At 39.5% G+C, this 24,044-nt stretch overlaps 1 protein-coding gene across 8 annotated transcripts in view; it reads right to left on the bottom strand.

Moving 5' to 3' along the window:
• B3GNTL1 (UDP-GlcNAc:betaGal beta-1,3-N-acetylglucosaminyltransferase like 1) overlaps positions 1-24,044 on the bottom strand; it is a 127,866-nt gene that overhangs the window by 10,181 nt on the left and 93,641 nt on the right. For all 8 annotated transcript variants that reach the window (XR_008469358.1, XR_008469361.1, XR_008469360.1 and 5 more), the window contains 2 exons: positions 18,613-18,737; positions 8,619-8,754 (listed from right to left, as the gene is read on the bottom strand). Coding sequence is in view for 2 of the 8 variants with exons in the window: in XM_054221203.1 (XP_054077178.1) it covers positions 8,619-8,754; positions 18,613-18,737 (261 nt within the window). In the remaining 6 variants the exon portion in view is untranslated. The remainder of the gene's footprint in view (positions 1-8,618; positions 8,755-18,612; positions 18,738-24,044) is intronic.

Here is a 24,044-nt window from a genome sequence, read left to right as displayed (position 1 = left end):
GAGGCAGAGGAAAACACCGACACAAGAGCGCCGGTGCATAACACTGCACTTTTGCGTTTTTTATTGCTATTTCACTCCCCACGTGCCACCTTTACAGCCCGAGGGCAAAGCCGCAGGGGAACAGAACTGCGTCACAGGGTGATGGCCAGGGAGAGCTGCACTCTCTTCCAACATAGAAGGTGTTTCTACATCAAAAATACTCGGGAGAGATTTCTGCTATCCAATGGAACAGTTTTCTCTCCAAATCCTTAAATCCCATAATATCAGTTCTTCCATTAAACATCAATGGAAAGAGAATACAAAAAAAGCCCATCAAGGGACTACAAATACGGCGAACACCACCACCGTACAAAGTCAACGTGGAAAATACAGTTTATAAACTGTGGGGTGGGCAGCAACAGTCCCTGGAACCACTTAGAGGTCGACAGTCATACCTGGGAAATAGGTTGCTTGAAAACAGGCACCAAAAGAAATAAGAACAGAACATTAAGGAAACATTAAATTTTCACTTTGACTAAAGGAACCACAATTACAGGCCTGCAGATCCAGGCTTTTGCTTTGGAGGATCCTGATGCCGGGATCGAACTAAGGACACTTCCCCCTGTTTGAGGTGTTATAATGGAAATGGAAAGAAAGGAGGGAATTCGGGGCAGTACTGGGAAGTTCCTAGACATTGTACGAGGTCTTTGTGGCTGGTGCAGGCTGGGTGAGGCAGCAGCAAACCCAAACAGCTCCTTCAAAGACTAAGAACCAGGACCCTTCTTAGGCTGTCTTTTTTCTCTTAAACACAAGTTCATCCACTTTACATCCCTGGCCCTGTTCCCATGACCACTGGAATGCTTTATTGTGGTTGAAATAATCAGATGGTGTGGACTGAGCACAGTAAACTGTATCCCCAAGATTTCCTCTACCCATCTTATTTATATGTGTACAGACACACACGTATATAAATATGTCTATATAAGAAGGGAAGCAAGCAGAAGCCACGGTGCGAAGAGGGGTTAGTCAGCTGTATCATTTTCATTCTGTGTTAACCACCTGTAAATTCTCCCATATTCTGCAAATCTCAGTTCCACCACTGATGTTTTAGTGTCCTAGAAGCTGTGATCATTATGAACAAAATTTCGCAGGATGCGTCTTCACTGTCAACCCAACAGAGTTCTGGGAATACATACATTGCCTTACCTTCCAATAATCAAAGCTATTTTTTCAGCTGCCTATACTCCTATAGATTTTAAAAACCAACACAAAACACCAAAACTTTTGACACAAGGTAAAGCGAAATTCTGCCTACACTTTAATGTCAGTCACCGAGAATCCAGCTGGGAGGTCTGTGCTGGACCTGTCACCCTGTTCACCTGCACATGTCGTAATACAGTTAACAGAAACCCCCGACCGCTGCAGATTTCTTCTGAACATGAATGGCGCTAGAGAACCAAAGACAGTTCTTGTATCACTAGATTACCAATAAATGTAACGCTTCCTCTCGTCCTGTGCCGTAACTCGTACTATTGTGTCCAGAAAATTCTGCACGCTGCCTTTGCCAGAGTGACGGCCCAGCACACGACGCTCCTGGTAACGGCTCTGGGGGATAACACAGGTCACCCTGTGACAAACTGCTCTTGGAAGATGGAAATGACTCTAAGCCTTTTTTGCGTTACCACTGAGGTACCTCCATGTGCAATTTTCAATGGGTTCAGCCAGCTTAAATCTGGTATTTACAGTATTATAAACCAGGTCAGACTTGAATGGGCAATTTTGCTGCCAGACCGTACACCATGTGGGTGGCCAAAACGTTAAGTCAACTCTTTTTCTGACACACACTATTTATTTTCCAATTAAAGAAAATCTATGTCTGGAGTCTAAATACAGGACTTACGCAGAGTTGTTTATCCTATAAGGAGAACTCAAGGCATCAGGCTTGAATGAGTTATTCACTTTATACTATTAGGATAAACCCAGAGTTACCTATTTATTTTCCTTCATTAATGGGCTTCTTTCTTGTATCTTTTATGAAAACCATCTATCCGTCCATGAACTCGTGTCTCCCAGGGAGGCACCTATGAATTATAAAGCTATAAAACAGTCTCAAGGTAGGTTTTTTCCCCTCCTTCTAGCAGAACGGCTCTTTTGCAGTGCCCCTGGCGATTTGACACCATTGAAGCTTCCAGAGTCCTCAGATCACACTTCAGTTTGAAGAAAATATAGAAATGATTACTTATTTTTTTTTTAATATCACTTGTATGGAAATCTGCACAATTGCAAAACAAAGAAAGACGACTGATATTTCAGCTGAAGACTGGAAGACACAGCTAGTTATCTGTTATATACAAGCTACACAATTACTGTAACTGATTTTTATAAATATGGATTGCAACATACATTAACAACGGTGTAAGGGAAAAAGGAGAAATAGTTTTCTCCCTCATAAGAGAAAGTTTATGTGGCTCAAAAGATAAGATATTCACTCAAAAAAAATCCCTGCTAGGGGAAGACATGTTTGAGGGAGATAAAAGCACTTCTCTGGCTGGTTCTTTTTAATAAACACAGCCGCTGTGCGAAGGACACGTGGGCTGGGACTATCAGACCTCCCTGGGTAAAGGAGATGAATGGGCAGCAGATTCATCCCACTCCAAACGTACAACCTCACCAGCCAGTACCGGTGGGCTCGGGGGGCAACGGGAATTATCTAGAGTTTGAGCTGCGCTGCTATTACACAATTAATAGTTTGTTTCATACTTGACTTGTTTACTACCTTGTTGGCTGCTGCAGAGGATGTTTCCTTACCCTTCCCATTCCACTCACATTTCCTAATGGAAAAACTGAAATATTTCATCAACCTAATAACCTCCTTTGATGGTCAATGGTCTTCATAGGATATTATTCCCTCATCTTATTTTCACCTGTGGTCTGCTTTAGGTCTGTAATGGTCATTTACAGAAAGCAACAAAACATAATCACAGCAAATTCTCAAGATCTGGTCCCACTGGAAGGGTACAAGGGGCAAGTTTTACAAGGGAGAGTGAATAACTTCACAGAGCATCATAGAACAAACGGACGACCCTTTTGATAAATGGTCACCTGCACGTTGTCTCCTCCCCCCCCCCCATTACATCAATTGGTCTCATAAAATTTGTCTTTACAGAAGACAACCTGCAAACTCTCCACAAAATCCTCTATGAGCAGATCTTTCCTACTGCATTCTCTCCACGTCTCACGCAATCCTTCATCCATTTTAAACTTCTAGTGACCCTGTTGATTCTTCTATTTGTAATTCTTTCATTCAAACTCATATAAAGCCTCGGAAACATGTTAATATACATCTCCACAAAAGTTAAATCAATTTTGGCCATTCATGTCAAAACAAAGTAACCGAATGCATTATAAAGCAAGTTTAAATAGATACAGTTAATGGCAAACAGAACAAGAGACATGCGGGGGCATAAGCATCATGAGCAGAACCATGAATCTAGCAAGCAAATCTGAATCCGAGGGATTTTCAGAATCGGGGTGCTGCTTTTATTTCACCTCTTAAGCGTCAAAGCCATGACAGAAGCTGTGGGTACCTTTAAATTGCAGGCACATATTTCAGGACACCATTTAAAGACACTATTCCATTGAAGACAGCAGCATCTTCCGTCTTTGCACATACACATAACAGAGTTGCTCAAGAGAATTTTAATGCCAGAATCCAACATGCAAAATAAGCTTCTAAACATTGTACATCCACAGTTTCCCTCATTGCATACAACACACAACTGCCTTTATACGTAACAGTGTGGGAACTAGCTGCAAGTGTCCCATTTCTCCGCAGCAGATAACGACATTAGTCACGCCAGTAACTTCTCAAGCGTGCCTGCCTCCGTCCTGACAAAACGGACCGGCAAAAGCACGTCTTCCCCAATGGAAGCAGCAGGGAGATTTCCCTGCCATATTTCAGCATAAAGTATTTGCTTAGCCCAAAATGAAGCCTCTGTCTTACCGATGTCATTTTAGGAGGCTTTATACCTGGATTTAACCGAAGCTTTCAAATGTCATCTCTCTCTCCTCCTTCTGTACGCTCTCTTTTAACTCGCTTTCACGCTGTTATTCCATCTTTCGCTCCACAGTCAAGGTGGGTGTAATATTCTTACCTGTATTTATGTTTCTTTGCTTTTGGCATGTCCCCACTTCAGTCTCTCACACTGCCATTCGTATACTTTAGAACAGATAAAATCCTACAAAACTTAAACATTTCTCGCTTTTGTGAGTGAGCTGAAGGAGCACAGCTGAAGCACGTGGATTAGTGATGTTGCCCTTAGGAAAAGGTGAAGGGAAACGAACAGATGATTTTAAATGGTTAATGAGCTAGGGAAAAGGGTGTACAAAATACTTCCTTGAAGCTTTCAAGTCTGCCACTGGCAGATCGGGTTGTCATAGAGAAACTTGATGGGCTGGCTCTGTACTAGTGCTGTTTCCATGCCGCTAATTAGCTGATGCTTATTTGGGCCTTTCCCCCTCCTTTTCTGTTCGCTACTCGAGCACTATTTTCAGCTATCGGAAATGACACAAAATGTTAATGCTGAAGTTCTCCTTTTAGCTAAAGTTTGACAGAGAATAAAAGAGCAGACAAGACAGCTCAGAAACCCTCCAGGCATATGTAGCATCCCAAAAACATTTGGTTTCCATCTTCAGCTGCAAATTATAGACAAGACGGATGTGTTTTAAACAAAAAAAGGTCTGTTCGACTTCATTCTTGCAGAAATGCTAATACTGAACCACTGTCAACTGTGTGAATCAAGAAGGGGACAGCCAGGAAACAGAATTTCCCTAAGAATACTGAGATCCCGGTAATTAATTCATAAAAAACGTACTAGTTGAATAATTTTTTTCTTGTGTTGCTGTTTAGCAAAAATACCGAGCCTTGGATTTTTGCCTGAACTCTTTGGAGACAAAGCATTATTTTAATATTCACCATACAGATGTCTGAAGGAAAAGAGAGACTATTGCTTAGGTGTCCTCTTTTCCTATGGCCGTAATTCCAATGCAGACTGTTTTCCAAACAGACTGAAGTAATAATTTGTCAGTGAGTATGAACACACACAGACTGCTGCTTCCTGGAATTGCCAAAATATTGTTTCCTAAGAAACAACGCTATTCGGCATGCAGCGCATTTATACTTTCCAAACATCCTAAAAAAAACTAGTCAGTGTAAGAAATACAACTGCTTTGTTTATCAGGTTCTAAAAATACTAGAAACATTCTTTTTTTAAAAAAGTCATTTTCTTAAATGGCCTAAGCTTGACAGTTCAAACTAATTCTCTTCCTGAAGATTTAGTAGAGTTTAGGTTTTCTTCCACAATTACAAAATAATACAGGCTGTATGTAACAGGAGTTTTCGGGGGGTTATTATTTATTCGAGGAGTACGCGTCCCCAATTTTCTACAGGTCCTTAGTGCCAATTTAGAAAACAACCCTGCTGTGACTCCACACTCCAACCGAGATCGGTCTCCTGACATCTAAGGAAATTCTCAATCTCAATAAAAGGATGCGGCAACAGTGAAACAGAGCATGGGGGAAATTTTCAAGAGTTTGAACTGACTTAAAGTATAAAAACAACTGAAATTAACTTTAGACAGTTAAATTATAGAGCTCAGTTAAATTAAACAGCTTATTTTGTAAATTTTACCTGCATTTCAAAGCGTATTACATCTTTTAAGATCACATTGTTTTACACAACTGGACCTTCAGCGGAGAAAATGGTAATTGTATTGATGCAATACATCATATTTCGTCTTAAGGGGCTTTTGGAATTGTATTTTAAAGGTGTCTATTTTACATATTTGATAAATTCATATGCCAGGGCCTCCATTTACAAGACAACACTAGATTCTACTTGTAGATTCAAAATGATACCGAATCTCTAGTGTTCTCATAATTAACAGAATATATGAAAGCTTAAATCTTATTAAGGTATTCTTTAACGGGTGAGACAGGAAAAGTACTTTATTGTTTTTAGGGCTGGAAAGGGCGAAGCAACAACTATTTACAACCTTTGTTCATATGGGATTTTAGAGTCTTTGGCAGGAGTTGAAGATTACTCACAAAATACCTGAAGGATTTTTGAGGAAAAGTATAACACGGAGTTTAACTAGCCTGCTTTTACTGTTATTAATTTAGAACAAAATGAAAACTGCCACAAATTACCTACTGCAAATTTTATGAATTTATTTCCTGAAACTCCAGCAGCATAATCCTTTGATTAGCACTCGGAGAAGTGAGATGGTTTAACTTCGACAGTCTTTTGCCAATGACTTACTATGAAACATTGGGATATCATTTAAGCTTCAGTTCTGCCTGAGATGGATGGACTTGGGATCTCACTTTTGGCAAAGCTAGGAGGTTGCAATGGCAATCATAATGAGCCTGAACAACTCCATAAAACTAGTGCTTTAAGCCCCACAGATAGCTAATTTCTGATGAAATTAGTGTTATCTAAAAGCCAGGCCTCTACTCTCACTTCAGACGATACAAGTCACTTTCTGAAGCTATTTATCCTCATTGGTTTTTGAGCAAACATTTGCATACGCTTGAGAAAACATGTCAGACAGTGGATAAAGTTTGATTAGTCTATATCAGGTATTAAGGATGAGACTGCGACTGCATTTTAGCAGTAGTTTTCTGCAGTACATTTGCAAAATGAGTCATACTTGGCATGTGCAATTGCATCTGGCTTGTGAGCTTGCTAAATGTGTCTGCTATAGTATCTTGTAATTAATGGGTTAATGCTCAATGCAATATTTCAATATCAAACTAAAGCATATTGGAATATGTGCAACTGTAACCTTGACAGAAGCAAAATAGTATCATGGCCTGCAATGCTGCCAAAGCAAACGTTATAGAAAGGTCAGCTGGAAAGAACGGCAAGATCCAGTTAATTAGAACCACGCTGTCAGTGCTGGCATACTGGGGAATGAAGGTCGGTCTTACTGAAGGAGAGGTAAACTTTGGTCCTTTGGCAGAAAAATAGCAAATAAAAACCAATATTATTTTTCTCTTGCCCCTTTTATTGCCTCTGCAGTGATGTCTTCAAAATCTCATTGTGTTTGCTGAACAGGATGTGAAGTCCTGAATGAGTCACCTACAGAAGTAGGTGGCAAACGCAACCCAAAGCTAGAGAGGTATTCTATCTTCATCTCAATCTCCATTTTGGTTTGGCACAAAAAAAGCTAAAAATCAAAACAAAACCAGAAATCCAACACCTAAGATGGTGAGACGCTGCTACAAAAACAAAGTCTATTTTTTCTGTAACATGTCAAAAATACCTGCTTGCATAGTAGTACTCCCAGACAAGCTGCCATCTCTGCCCCTGGAACTCATTTTCTAATTCTCATAATTTTGTGGACAGAAGAGTGCAATGGTTGCTAGTAAGTTAGTGGAATTCACAAAGTGCTCCGCAAAACACTAATAAAAGAGAACATTTTCATAAACCCCCCAAAGACACGCGCACAATGCACTGCATGACCGAGACAACGCAACATATTTAATGGATGGTTCCGTCCTCTCAGAATGAAGTAACTGATTGGGGACACACAGCATTTAATCTTCTTTATTCCTACAGTTCACCCACTGCCACAGGATGGCAACAAAAGAGGGATGGCATTGGAGTATCAAATTCAGGTTCAATTCTTGTGTTGTGTGTTTACTGTGTGAGCGTCTCCCATGTCTATTCAGTAACTTCGACTACGGGAATGCAAATTTCCTCTGTTTTCTTTTTATATGTGTGTGGTCCGAGGGCCACTACATTAATCAGATTTTTATATATATATATATTTGTCATTTTGTCTTCCCATCCATATTTTTAAGAAAAGAAAACACATTTGGTAATAAAATGAATGTTCTGTGGCTCTTTATAAGAAACAGCCATCTGACATTAGCCCTGAAGCCTTTATCTAACAAAAAGTTATTACGCAGAAGAAAATGCTATAAAAGTAAGGTATTTAAACCCTCGGACAAATCTCTCCTGAGAAATATCTGCCATTGCCAAATACAAGTAACCTCCACATTTTCAATTGATTGCAAATTGAATTAGATAGTCATGTACAACAGTCCCTACTCGCCTGCTCACCCCGCAGCCCACCCCTGGTTTTAAACAATCCAGCTTTTCAAAAGGGAGTTACAGTACAACGGCTCCTCAGAATACAAACCAGGCTGCTCAGCATCTGACAGGGACCGGTCCAGCATCCACTTAGGAACTGGGCAAATATTATACATGTACGAATAATCCTGCACAAGGTAGTTTAGTTTTCTACCATCCAAATAAAGAGTTATTCTACTCACCTGGGGTCCCTGCCTACTACAATGGTAGTTACGCAGTGGTGGGCCATAAACAGTTATATAGTGTGTCTAACCTGGTACCACGCTCAGTCACCAGCAAGCAAGAACACGGGCATTTTAAAAAAGACATACATTATGCAGAATATTAAGAATTCCCCCAATTTGTATTAATCATCAACTAGTACTCTGGGTTCACAATATCTTACGAGAACTTTGCTACATTATGTTCGAAGCAGCAAGGAGGCACAGGAAAGAGAAGAAAGCGGGTTTGTACAGATGTTACCCAACTCTTACTAGCTCACCTTTTTCCGATTAGCTGGTGACAAGCTTCTGTAGAGCTTCTTGCCTTGCTTGCCAGCGTTCCAAATGGTGAATGATGTCCAGGAGCTCAGGACTCTTTCTTCAAGAAACCTGACTCGATGATTCCAGATAGTTCCCCTGGAGAGTTAGAAAAAGGGTGGATTTTGACACCTAAAACTTTTAGCATTATTATATACCGATATGTGTATGTATGTAGACACATACACATAAAACTGACCAAACTCATTCAACACATGATATAAAAAATCACAGGAAAACATTATAACAGAGATTTCCTAGGGAAATGTAAACTGTTGCTTGGAAAAAAGGAATTCTGTGGAAGAGCTCAGACAAAAATCGTTAGGATAGATTTGAAACTGTAGCTAAACCACTATTATTTTCAAGAACCCTGGTAGAAGATCACAAGAAGATGAAAAACAGTGGCTATGGGCATCGAATTCAGTACCGACAGCTGCAACTGCCCACTGATAACACCGTTCGCCCATACCCATACTCGCCATATAACCCTGCAGTGCATACAGGTGAACTATCTCCTAAATCTAAGATGACCTCTTCATGTTCCATCTGGCCATGCATTCATTCGCCTTTGTCAATGCCACATTGAGATCTCACAAATTCACTACCTCAATCAACCCAAACATACAGCCCAATGCTACAATGAAAGTCCATATTCGGCTCAACTCTTCAACAAGTCAGTTTTCAACGCTCTAGATCAGGGGACACCTGTACAGCAACAAACAGTCGCTGAACTGCAAAGTCACACGCCACACTGAAACTACCGCCTGTTACACACCATTCACGCTTGTGAATATGCACACACACACACTTTAGACCAAATAAAAGTTATTTCATTTTAAAGAATCATAGAATAGAACACCAGGTTGGAAGGGACCTCAAGGATCATCTGGTCCAACCTTTCTTGGCAAAAGCACGCTCTAGACAAGATGGCCCAGCACCCTGTCCAGCTGAACCCTGTAAGTGTCCAACGTTGGGGAATTCACCACTTCCCTGGGGAGATTCTTCCAATGGCTGATTATCCTCATTGGGAAAAAAATTCCTCTTGGGTCCAACTGGAATCTCCCAGGAGTAACTTCTACCCATGACCTCTCGTCTTTTCCATGTGACTCCTTGTAAAAAGGGAGTCTCCATCTTCTCTGTAGCCACCCTTTAAATACTGGAACACGGTGATAAGGTCTCCCCTAAGCCTTCTTTTCTCAAGGCTGAACAAACCCAGGTCTCTCAGCTTTTCCTCCTATGGCAGGCTTCCCAGTCCTTGGATCATCTTGGTGGCCCTTCCCAGGACCCCCTCCAGCCTGTCCACACCTTTTTTGGATAGCGGGGACCCAACCTGAACACAGAATTCCAGATGCAGCCTGACAAGCGCTGAGTAGAGTGGGATAATGACTTCTTCATCTCTGCTGGTGATGCCCTTGTTGAGCAATTTTTTTAAAGTGATATGCTTCATAAAGCTTCTTAAAATATGCTTTAGAAGAAAAGAAAGCTGGCAGATGCCTGTGTGAAATTACACCTTTATGTCTTCATATTTGTAATAAGTTCCACAATATAATTTAAGCCAAGTGGTTGAGGTAAAAAACTGTGAGACTAATACCAATGAATGAACCACTTGGCTTTGGAAACAGTGGCAAGGGAACACCTGACATCTTTAAAATCTGAAGACTGGATGAGATCTGCAGTAAGTTCAAGATATATTCTTGGAAAGAGGGGACAACTTCAAGGAAAGCATTTCAATTCATGGCCCACTCATCCCAACTGCATGAATTAATTCACTTTGACAGCTACAACTTGTGTGTGTGCGTGACCACATTTCCTATCACTTTCAATTGCTTTTACAACAGCAATTCCCACCACATAACATAATATTTAAGACTACAGCATTTACAATGGTTTAACCAAAACTGCCTGCTGTTAAGAACACCTGGTTTGTGTCCAGGGTTCATTTAATATTCATTAACTAGGAACGTATCTTAATAAAGAGTTTTCTCGATGCAATAAATTGATTTCCTCAAATGATGGCTTGACAGATGAATCTCCCTAATCTACACCTCTTGAATAAGGCACCTTGAGTTGAAAATTTCTTTCACAGAAAATTCTGATAAACATCTAATCGTCTCTCCTTTCTGAAAGCACTTCTTCAAACAGGTTTTTCCATTTGCTTTATCATGACAGAACACAATACGCTTTACAACAATTGTTACAACTTGTTCTACAAATTGTAATACCTCTTGTGATCCAAGAAATCAGATGCTGAAATTCCTTAAAGCATTAATGGAAAAAAACTACTCATTTTCCTGCGAGATCCTAAAGCTGCCTATGGTTTTCTCTGTCTTGGGAAGCACACATTTTTTCCTACTAATATACTTTCTTCACAGTTCAACTTTGAGCCCCACACTCTTCTGACTATATCCAGTTGGTATGGAATTTAAACAGCAAAATACTCAGAGAACATGCTATTTCTTCTGCGTCAAATAAGGCTTCTGATTCATGAGGTTATTGTCGGGCAGCTATAGCAAGTTACTCCTGGTCTGCCAGTGCAGTGCAGCTTGTGATTTTATAGAAAAATCAAAATACATTCAAGTTTCCTTGATGATCAGTATGAGATGTCTGATGATCTGGCATTTCGGTAACACGTGACTCCTATGAAAAGTTTTCACATTTTTCCTATTTTATATCAGATTATCAGATGTCAGAAAGCCAAGTTCTTCTTATGAAGCATACCTCCTGAGCAGAAAGTATAACATTCGAGGTTATTGAGGTTAAAAGGTAACCTAATTTGTTCCCAAAAGTTTGTTAGCAAGCTTTTCTAAAATTTTAATGATAGGAATTTTGTGGTTTTATTTGTGTTTTTCCCTCACATCCCTGAGTTACGGTTTGAAACCCATGAAACCCTCATAGCACTAAGACATATGGATTCTTGCTGGGATTATTAGCCAGCTCCAGAGAGCCCACTTCGCTTCAGCGTGCGATTTTTGAGCAGAGCCAAATGCTGCTTAGCACTTCATCATTGATTGTGGTGTGATAACTTGGAAAGAACTTCGCACACAAGTAAACGTACCCAAGAAGAACAGTTGCTCCATATAAAGTTTCTGCACCGTTTTGAAGACTACGGCCATGCACCAGCGCTTCAACTAATGGAGAAAAAAAAAAAAAAAAATTCTTGGATTTGATTGCAAATCTCTTCTAATGCGACCACAAGCTGCATTCCTGCTGCAAAGCTTGAGCTGCCGCTGGCATCTTTTGACACTTGTCTTTTTCCACGTTCATTAGAGCATACTATATTCCCAGAAGGAAAGTTAAAGGAAAGAAATACGGAGGTCAAGTATTTTTCCAGGATCACTTTACTGGAAATTTTAGAGCTTCTGCTAGCTTCTAAAAAGGAAGATTATTGCTTTGCACATAAATGGAAAGGGCTTAAAACTGATTTTACTTTGAAATGTGACTTCAGAAGAATAACAATGCTGTTTTACATTCCAGAGGTACTTCAGAATCTCTTCTGTTGACTTGAGTGACACAGGCAAGTTTCTGTTCCACTTGAGTTTGCAAAGTTAAGAAAGCTAAGGAAAAAACCAGACAACCTTACACGGCATAGAAAGAATTATCAACTGACTTCTAATTGTAGGGCAAAGACTGGACTCTACGTCCAGGCACACAGAAAACGTTTCAGATCATCATGGAGATGTCCAGGTACATTCAGTACCAGTTGCTTCCAGACAGTATGACCTTGCTGTCTAGGTGAGGGGTGCCTATATCCCACAGAAATCCCTATACAGGTCAAATTCAAGCAGGCCAAGTCTCATTGGTAACCACCCATAAAGATTTCAGACTGAAGCAGATTTACTGACCCAATCTTACCTATGAATATTACATTGAGAAATGCAAGCGTGGAAAGTATTTAAGGGAATTTCACTCATAAATAAAAGGATATGAAACTCATTAAACTCCACATTAATTTGATCACTGTTCGAATACATGAATATTGTCAGACAGCTTCATTTAAATACCAATAAATAGCTTCCTTAAATGCATATTTTGGGTTCTGAAAATGAAGCCAATCTATCCAGCACTTGTGATTTTTTTGCTTGCATCACTATGAGGCATTCTTATGAAAGTGCTCACCGAAAAGAATATAAAAATCACATCTCCACATTCTGTGTGCCCTTTTTAATGAAAATTTTAAGTTATATCGAACACTTCGCAGTCTTAACACTGAAATTCTTTTAACAGTGCAAGCTGACATCATCAAACATAGAATTGAGGGGAGAATTTGTGACTGAGCGTTAAAGTGAGAACCACACAGTTAATCTTTTTGAAAACGTGCTCTGCACAAACAACGTCTCTCACGTGCTGAAGCAAAAGGTAGCTTACGCAGTGTCAAAAGAGAGTTTCAGTTATCCCCTTCAGGTTTCCGGTTCACCTAATTTGCCACATTTTTTGATGTTTCCAGAATAGATAACTGGAATTCCTGCCTCGAGGGATAAGGGAACGCCATTTTCCCACCCTTTAAGAGCCAGTGCAGGTGCAGCAGACGGGAACTGTAGCAACGTGCAAAGGACGATTAAAGAAAATGCCTGAAACGATCTAGAAGTTGTACAAACCACTACTCAGAGATGATTCTCACAGCTATTTTCAGATTTTGCATTATTACATATTCATAGCCACCCGCAAAAACCAGGAGGTATTATTACTCTGCTTCACCCCAAATCCAGGCTGCTTTTCCCACCCATGTCAGAGAGGATTAAAAAGCCGTTTCCCAGTAGCCATTAGTATCATTTCCTAGCCTGTATTCAGTTAACAAGATTTTCCTCATCCAGAAGGTGGGCTACAAATTCTTTTGACTGTAGAAATTTGTTCCCACATCCTAATACTCCTCCTTGGCCCAAATTCTTGAGGTACATTATTTTTCCCATTTCTTTCATTTTCTTGTCACTTCCTGACTTTACAAAAGAAATGTAAGAAGTATACATTTTTCTACTTGGAAAATCGTTCTCAAGGCTTACAGAATTTTCCTAAGATCTCGCTTGCCGTGGCCCCTCAATACTCATCAGTTATGTAGTCTGGAAGGATGAAGAGGAGCCAAAATTCTGCAGGAGTGAAACGAGGGTATTCATGCGGCGGGTGAGAATGACTACCAAGCGTGTTCCTCAGCCCCAAGAAGTTATTACCATCCCATCCACCCAAGTAACATAACAATGGAGCTCTGTTAAAATGTGTGGTGACCTACTGACTGAATACAGGAGTCAAGAAACATCTGCTCCGCTCCTATTTTGAAATGAAAGATAATGTGACAATAAAACCGATATGATTTAATGTCTGAGCTCCGTTAAAGCTCGCCATATTGTTTGACTGCCTTTCCCCTCCTTCCCCCAGCAAGGCTACATAAGTAAATCAACAGAGCAAAGACAGATGTACAAGTACTTGAGAAATGCACAAATACAAGCCCAATATCCTAAGCAGTACTGGAATTTTAGGCATCGATTACCATCCACAGTAATACTATAAATCTATAAATCTGTCCTTTTCCACGTCGGTTGGTCCCGCATGCTACTCGGGTAACACCAGACAGGAAGAGGAGCTATTCAGCCTCTTCCAGTGGTTTTTTATTCATGGCAGGATAAGAGAGATCTATATTATAGGTGAATCTCACCTGATAGATAATCCAGAGATGGAAGAACAGAGCAATTTTTAATCACAGAGAGAGCTGAAAGAACAGATCCTTTATGGCTAGTTCTGCACGCAAAATATAAGGTCCTTGCAATCCACAGGAAATTCAGAAATGAATCCCGTTTGAACCTTGACCATACTGGTGAATAAACTGATTTTTTTTGTGGTTGTTGTTCTGTTGAACTTCATGTGAACTTATTAATTGCTGGACTATATCGTCCCACTGAGTTATTACATTTACACTGTTAATAGGTTCTATTAATGTCTGAGTTCATCTTCAGGTCATGGGTCATTAACTGAGGCATGGTTTGCATTGTGGCCTATTTTTCATGAAAGGCTTATTAAGAAAGACAGAGACTATCAATGTTAATGCCATTTACTTTTCAAGAATCTAATGAGGTCATTAGTTTCCATGTTTAATTGAAGTGCCAAATGCAAGCATAGAAGATAAAAATGCAGTTGACCTCATCTTTATTTGAGTCGTACAGGAATATGTTACGCTATTCCTCTCTCCTGCCTATTTTTGGGTGCGTATGTTTCTGCAGGAGACGCAGCCGGCATTCCAGCGCTCACCAGCCATAGCAGACCCGTGCCTCCCACTACCTCTAAAGCAACCACATGCGTGTGGCAGACTAAATGCCTCTTCTCCTTCGCTTAGACGACACTGGAAGCTTCCAGTGCCTGAAACCAGATGGTTTCAATAGATTACATAATTTTGGTTATTTCTGCAGGACAAGCTCTTACAATATTATACTCATTCTGAATAGACAGCATATGAAATTACTGCAAGCCTTATCAGCACACTTCACATTTTCTGCATACAAGAGAATCGCCTGAATCTCAGACAGAAGGTACAAACCTTATTTTCTGCATATATTAAATTTACTTTGACCAAAAGTTTGTAAATTGCTGCAGAGATCAGCTACCTGCCCTGACTGCCTGTCTTCACCAGCAACACTTCCTAAAGACAAGCATGATGCTTTATGGCTTATCTTGTTCCAAGCTGACTTTTATCTCGCAATGAGGTACGTTGTCTTATATATGGTTCCTTTCTCTCCCCTTTGGCAAGATAAAAATCTATGAATATTACAATGTTTTTATTATATCCCAAAGTTCCTTACTACAGTGCTTCTCCCTATGAAGCCAGCTCTGATACTGTATCCAACCCGTGTACTGTAGCTGTGCAGCACAAAGTACACACAGCCCTAGGACACAAGCTGTAATGTGAGATAAAATGATTTCGATCCAGGAGATACACAATACACGGGATTTTGTGTTGTAAATTCCTGGCTGAAGAGAAGTTTCTCAAAAATTGTAGTGCTCATTCACATTTAGCAGGTATCCAGCATAGACTTTAGATGAAATTACAATGAGAAGGTTTATATTTCTTTATGCACCTAATGAAATCCAAATATAGACATTGTACTTCATTCAGATTCTGTCACACACCCAAAACATTTAATAACGCAGCCTGATGCCCCCAGGGTAAGGGAGAACGCAAATCAGATTTTGTTTCCTGCTTCACAGATACTTTCACCTCTAGATATTTGTTCCAGAAGGATACTAATCATAGGAAATGACCTAAAAAATCATTAGTGTTTACAATTATACATACTAAATAAAAAGAACTACATAAAACTACTTGGCAAGTGACATTGATATTTTAGGAAGTCTGAAAATGCAAAATCAGGCATTTTCTTCCCCTGAATGGTAATGAAAGACACTTGTATAAACTGAAATCAGCCCATAACAGGCTACGAGCAACTGTTCTCCTTGCTGAAAAGACTGAATCACGCACCTTTGTATAAACAAGTCCCATTAACCAGCTCTATTTTTTAAGACTGAAACTAGCCATAATCTGTTAAAAAAAAATAAAATAAAAAAATCAACTTTCCTACAAGCATCATTTTGATCTCAGACAAGATATTGATCTGGTTGGCGAGTTACTACTTCCAAATCCAGGTCTAGGCTAACTCTGAAAATTCAAAGACAATGGAGGCCAATGGTGAAAGGCAAAAAAAAAAAAAAAAAAAAAAAAAAAAAAAAAAAGACTCTAGGAAAGGTAGAACACGCATTAAACAAGGTGGGGTGCCCAAAAGGCAAATTAGGAAAGACCCAATTTAAATTATAAACTTAAACTTCTGTGATGAGTCCAATAATCTCTATTTGCTCAATGCACACCTCAGTCTTTGGAAACAAACGCTGGCCAACCCTTCACGACTCATTCAACAACCAGGGGATCAAGCCAACAAGAAGAGATGTTACACAACCTCCGATTTGAAAGTTCGCACACAATGTTATTACCAGTAGTCCCAGCAAAACGCCAACAGGAAGACTGGCTAGCCTGACTCCTTCGAATGAGACAAGAAAGGCGCCAATTTGGAGATGCAAACTGCACATCTGAAACAGCTTACAGTATTTCCACATTCTCACAGCATGTTGTAATTCAGGGTGCTTGTGCCACACAAGCTTGTAGATCTGAATAAGCAACAGCTTGCAGTAAATTCAAAACAAACTCATTTCCAAGAATAAGATGTTTTCCCACAGACACAAGCAACAGCCTTCCAAGAGTTCTAGCATCCCATGACGTGTGGCTGAAAAGTTCGTAACTAACTGCCAAAATGATCACATGCTAAAAAGAAAAAAAAACCACCCTTACATTTAAACACCAATAAAAAGGAAAATAATTTACCTCTTATTTGTTTGCAAAGTCCAAATAACATCTTCTGTTTGCTTGTAAGACTGTTTCAGAGTTAAATGATTTTATATATATATGCATACATATATACATTTATTTATAAAGATCTATAGTGACAGTAACCATGAACATTTTTTATCTATTTAGCATATTTATGCTAGTATACTATAGTATTTACAGTATACAATAATATAGTGATATACAACCAAAATGCACATAAAAATGTTTAGGTTTACTAGTCAGTTCTACAAGGCCATACAAATAGGACTGACTGAAAAGTGTATATATATCATTAATCAGTAAGAAAATCGTTTACTTAATTACCACTGTGGTTCTGGTGTGGGACTCCTAAAGGACAGTAAAACTCATAATTTTTCATTAATATCAATGCCATAGAGAAAGAAACTACTTTGGCTCAGCTTGCAGGACTTCTGATGAGGAAGGATGCTTTTGATGGGTAAAATGCGCACGTAGAGGAACCGGCAATCGAGAATTTAACATTTTCTTTAAGGGCAGACCAGCAGTGTGAGAGCAGTAGGCAACAGCATACAAAGAACCACCTGAGATAATTACTCCTAATCATCCCCAGGTATTTTTCAAACCTCCTTATCTGATTTTGATGGTTTAGATCTTTTAAAATAGGAAAATTATCTGTGTAAGTGCAGCACATTATCAGATGAAAGGTTTAGTTTTTATTATTTTTCTCAAAAGAAGGTATTTGTTGGTATTACAAGTTTCTGTTTACTTTTTAAAAAAATGACACAGTTCTTTTTGAAATTAAGCTTTAAAATTAAAAAAAAATAATTTTTACACTATGAGTCTATGATTATGGTTCACATGGCAAAAAAAATATGAGAATCAAAACCACATATTAAAAATCTTAATTAAAAAACCCAATAAAATTTCACCACTAGGATATATTTCAAAAACGTTCTTGCAATCGTGTTCAAAGCACTGAAGAAGTTACTGCTTCACTGCTTGCTTCTGCCATGTTCAGCAGATGACATACACAATCGTATGAAGTATTCCCAATCTGCTCTGAGGGTAAGAAACTCCGATGCTTTAAATAACCAGAGAGGTTATTCAGGCAGATTAGGAGATCTCACGACACCAGTTACAGTCTCCACTGTAATGCAGTCCCCCAAATGCTTCACTCCTCTTACAAGACCTATTAGGAAATTATTTCAAAAGCAGTTGCAAAGACGAAACAATTTCTTAGACTATTTGTGAAATGTTGATATGCCCCCAGCCCATCCCTGCCTCACAAAATCATTCACACAGGTGTATCCACAGCGTATGGGCAACAGTGTCCAAACCAAAGATTTCAATTCATTATTTCAATTCCAGCATTACCGTCTGTTACTCAAAAGCAAATTATAGCAAGAACGAAGAGAAAAAACTAACCTTCCACCATCAAAAGAGGATACTACCAACATACTATGTTATGCTTGCTTTTTAGCCTTTTTTTTTTTTTTGAACAATTAAACACAAGTGGGTAATTATTTTGCTGTGCGTTGTCTTGAAGACATTAAGCATCTTTGCTGCTGATCATCTAAGACTAATCTAATTTTTAAGTTCTACCAAAAAATGCAACTTACTCTAGGACGGAATGAGTTGCAGCCTGTGGATGGTAGCGGTACAGCAGGAGGCAATGGTTTACTCGAAAGACTTCACCGCCCTTCTGGATGTGCTTATAAAAAAACAACAAATCTTCTGGAACACCCTGGAAGAGAAGCAGTTATTTCAAACCAGGAACCGACCAGTATTCATAATTACATCTGAAGACACATTTTATTTTTCTGCCAAATGAATAAGGTTTACATCATTTCGTTCATATTGTTTCTGTATGTGTCCATGAAGTTATCTAAGGGGTCATTCAATAAACGTATCTGTAGAAAAGATAAAGCTATTACAAAAGCAAGCAGCGCTATTTAAAAATGAAGTACAGCTGACCACAAGGACAGAGGTGGAAAAATGAACATCATCTCATTTTGACAGGGCTATAAAGCTTGGTACAGGTTAGTCCCAGAAGAGAAAAACCCAGCTGCTGAACAGTTCATGAAGCCTGAAGTGACCAAAATCGTTTACTGAAAGGGATCAGTGACTTCAGAAGAGTGTTTTTTTCATTTTACTAGAATTATTGTTCTTTCTTTGGTTGCCAAATACGTATACTGGTCTCTACTTGGGAAAGGTGAATCAGGCCCCATAGTAAGAGACCTTATTAAAAACAACCTCAGAATGAGAAACATCTGAAAACAAAATGTTTTTTCTTGCAGCTTATTTCCATGGTACGTTTTTCTTAATGGGATTGCAAGCAGCACTGCTGAAACTCTGCACGAAAAAAATCTCCTGGACCGTGTATCTATCAGGCTCTAGGATATATTAGAGATCTCATATGCAACATTTCTCATCTAAAAATCAGAAAATCTTCATGCCAGAGACACAGTGTCAGAAGGGCGATCTTATGGCAGACAGTATTCCATTACACACCATAACATATGAAGCGTAAACCCACCTGGAAAGATACAGCCCTGTACTGAAGGTAAAAAAGTAGCATCTATTTACATTTTCCAATGGTGCAAGTTCTTGCAATATGGCTAGAACATTAAAAATCTGTTTAAAAAGGTCATTCAAATCTGTTTAAATACAGATTTTTCTTTCCTCCAACCCAGTGGAGGCCAGATGATTTTATCGGGCTAAAAATCTCTGCTATATAAAACCAGGTGGGCCAAACAAAATATTTAAGCGTAGCATCCAGACAAAGCCGAAAAATAACATGACAAAGTTGAGAAGGAGTAGTAAAAGAAAGGAAAGATATTGAAATACATTTATTTCTGTAGGCAATATCACATAGTAAGAAGTCAAGTTTAAGAAACAAAAAATTTGAATTTTTTCCCCATTACCAGAGCTTCTGGGTTTCTTCCATAATTAAGAAAAGGAGATTCTCTAATTAAAGTGCTGGACACAAAATCCCGCTGTGTTTTCCTCAGGGACTGTTTCTCAAACCCACCATACCCAGTGCTGATGTCAGCCGTGGGCTGGATGGAGCAGCTGGGGGGGGTGAGCTGGAGAAACCAGACAAAAAAGCTTTGAACCCTGGAAAACAAATCCAAACCACTCAACCGAACATACATATCTTGGGAGAAATCAGAACCAAATCAAGCGCTGTACTTCGCAGCTCCACACTGCACTATATAATACATTGATTTAAGACACTGAATCGGGCCACGCTCCCAGATTCTGAATAAAATGGATTCTGATGTGATCGCTTGCTGAGGGCAGCTCATCTGGAGCTATTGTTTGTCCTTGTGGACGTTTGCCTGACTTCTAGTTTAGGAGCTGTGATGCGTAAGAAAACTTTTAATGAACTTCATACAATTTATACGAACCTACTTTGAAAGCCACAGAAGAAATCTGGGGGAAGCTGGAGTAGCAGACAGCAACCGCAGGCATCACAAATACAAGAAAAACACAAACTCAAATTCTTTCCATTTGTCTTGTAGCCGTTTCTATCTGTGTCTTATTCTGCACTTTAATGGTAACACTGGGAGTCTGCAGCAAAGTTTAAACCTTTTTCTCTTTCCCAGTCCCGCATCAGGCTGTGTCAGGCAGGGCACACATTTTGTAGCACATACCAGCTTACTGGAGTAGTCACGTTTTGATTCACATATATGATTATATCACACACGTATCTGCAATTCATTTTCTTTTGGATAAGCATCGACATCAATCAAGATAACTGTTAATCTGTATATTACAAAAGAGAGTTACTGCAAGAGTAAAAGCATCTTTCAAAATGCTGTTTGGTTCTGGAGTGCTCTTTCGCTTTACTTTTAACGGGCAGAAATTCTTTGAAATGAAGTACGCTCTTTTCAGGCAGACGCAGGTGCCTGGGACTCAGCAGTGGCTCTGGCATCACGGAGGAGCAGCGCTGCCCTGCGTTTTCCAGGGGAGGAAAGATGCTGACTGTGTAACAGATCCTGCAGGGATGGGACTTCCTATGGCTCTCCAGCGGGTACGTTTGTTGCAATATAAGAGTTTCTTCCCAATTGAGACATATTATTGGATCCAGATGACATTTTAAACACCAGGAATCTTTGTCAAACAATGCAGCTTTCAAAGAGAAAGCTGTTTAACCACTAAAGGGATATTTTAACGTATTTTCACAAAATGAATACTCATCGCTAAAAGTATCAATTAACAATACACCATTTCTGCAATAGGCTACCACATAAATAGTTTTCAGCGTTAATAACTACAGTTAAATTGCAGAGTTTACATGTTCCTGGACTACATATTGAGTTTTCCAACATTATCGGTAAACCCCAGCCCTCTGCTCCACTGCACTAAGGGATAAACTCACTGGCCTGCCTCACCCGCGGCTGTGCTCGTCAACTGCTGATTCCAATCCTGGGGCAAAACCCCAGCCTGCACCTGCTCGGCTCCAACCAGCACAAATATCCTTCACTTCAACATATGACTGCTGAACGGGTGAAGATTCGTGTTTACCCACTATTTTGGGCAGGTATCACTTGCTGTGCTGATGGTTGGCTCTACAGATGAGGGGATCGGGTTTGTATACACGATGGGATGTCAAGCAGAACCTAACTTGAACTAAAGTAATTTCTTGCTCAGGGGCCAAACTAAATATTCCACGATTCTTTTGTCTTCCTCTCATTGCCCTCTGTTTCTCACTTGAAGACGTCCCTCTCATTGCAGGGAGGATGGATTAGATGACCTTTAAAGGTCCCTTCCGACCCAAACTATTCTATGGCTCCATAACTACTAGCAGATCACTGTGCAGGAAACACTACTCCAACTACAGTATTCTCAACATACGTATTCTGCAAGTAGATACAAGCCACCTACCACTACAAAAAGCAATTCTGGCTACAATTTTTGCAGCTCCACCATCAGCAAAGGTGAAAAGCATCAGCAGGGATGAAGGTACTGATCAGCAATTTTTGGAGGACTTATGAGTGGCCTTTTTTTGTCCAATGCCGTAACTAGGTGAGAGATCATGCTGTGGCCCTGGGAAGACCAACAGTAACTACTGCAGAAATTCAGGGTGACAGAAGTCTTTGGTCACTTGGGCAAAACTTACCATTGGGCTGTTACAGACATAAACACAATACAAGAGCTGCCTTTTGCTGCTAAACCTAATACAGGAGAGACTGATTCCGTGTCAGAATCAATCTGTCCCAACTTCCTCATCCATCTCCTTTCCCTCTGTTCAGCCTTGTCTCAATCACCTTCGACACGTACTCTTCCCCCGTCCTCCTCCAGCTGACAGGCTCTCCAGGAGCGGTGGCAGGTCCTTGTGAGCAAAACCAGGGCAGATTCAGAGCAGTTGAACTAGTGAAACTGGGAAATCTAACACCGATTGTTTTATATATCAAGAATACATTCATTTACAACAAAAAGTGATGACAAACAAGACAAGGGAAGTAAATCTATTCACACATGAAAAAAGCCTTCATGTTTGGGAAAGCCTGGCCCTTCCTCTTGATCAGAGCCATCAAGGAAAATCGGGCTAGAACTTGGTACATTTTTTTGCAAACCAGACAGCAACATCACGGTAATTGTTGGACAGAATAAGCCAAATTGCTTTCATTCCTCAGAGGAGCCTAAAATTGGTGAAAGGAAAGAATGACTCAAAAAGGAAGGAAGTTTTGATTCCAAACTCACCTGTTTCTTACAGGACTTTGGAAAGTTTGTTTCCTTGCTATTTTATAAACTAAGTAATTTCATGCTACACATTTTAGAACATCCATTAAAAAAGAAAAATATTTCAAGTATTACTATTACACTACAGTTGCATAAAAAGCAGATCAAATGGTGTATATTACAATATCTAAGACTAAACAGGAAGAAAAATTCTGAACTCAGAGTCATTTAGCAGCAAAGCAGAGATGTTGAGTAAAAATCAAAGTAAATTTTTTTTTTTAAATAGGTACGCTAACAGCTGCCTATCAACCTTTCCTCAAAGTCTTGAGATAAATCTTGGACTTACAGAAATAACACATATACAGAGGGGTTGGTGGCATGGAGGCAAACACAAAAGACACCCTATTTTCAAGGAAACACTCCTGCCTCAGGAACAAATGCTGTTCCGCCCGGCATCAAACTCTCTTACTCAGCAACAAATGCTGTTCAAAGTGTGCTGCTAATAGGGAACAGCCACTAAGCCCCTGGAAGCTGAAACTAAGTAAGAAATTGCAGCTCTTCTCCAATTTAAATGTAAAAGTGAAAAAAATTAGCAACTAAAATAACTTATCAAGAATTATCCAACCTTCGGTCTTGCCCTGAAGACAAGTTTTGTATTAAATGTCAATTGTGTATTTCTTTTGTAATGAACCTTCTAATAGAAGTTATTTATTTCAAGGACAAATTATTGTTAATTCAAAACACTCCTTGGTTTAACTTCCTTTAGGATAGTCACCGGAGGTATGCAGGCAGACTAACCACAAGCTAACTCCATATTAAATAGCTATTCATAGCTTCTCTTCAGGATTACTGAAGATATTCTTAAGTCTCTGCAGATCTGGCTCTTCACCCTTTGGCTCCCATCCACATCATGTCTTTGCACCATTTTGCCTTGACTGTAAGACCCGAAGCCTGTAACATTTACTTCACTGTTTGGGAAATAACAGGTTAGAGGAAACTCCAAAAGACTGCTTTCATCCAAAGGCATTGGCAGGGAGAAACTGAGTTAAACAAAGATGATGGGGAAGTCAAATGGAAGGGAGGTGGAAAATTCTAAATGACATTTCATAACAGACTAGCAAAAAATGTCATTAGACATGGGGTATGAGGTGAATTTTCAAATAGCTTATAAAGTACAATTAAACGTTAGCTCCACCACTTTTTTTTTTTTTCCCTTTTTAGATCAAATACTGATCTCTGTTCAGCCTTAATTATACCAAGCCAAAAACATTAATGCCTGTGTTTTATCCAGATTTTTCGCCGGAGCACCTTGACAGGTTATTTGACAGACATGACTGACCATTCATGCCCCAAAAAAACAAAT

The sequence above is a fragment of the Rissa tridactyla genome, chromosome 15 (genome assembly GCF_028500815.1).
Source record: "Rissa tridactyla isolate bRisTri1 chromosome 15, bRisTri1.patW.cur.20221130, whole genome shotgun sequence".
Lineage (NCBI taxonomy): Eukaryota > Metazoa > Chordata > Aves > Charadriiformes > Laridae > Rissa > Rissa tridactyla.
The sequence above is the reverse complement of the archived record's forward strand: the minus strand, read 5'-3'. Positions and strand labels throughout refer to the sequence as shown.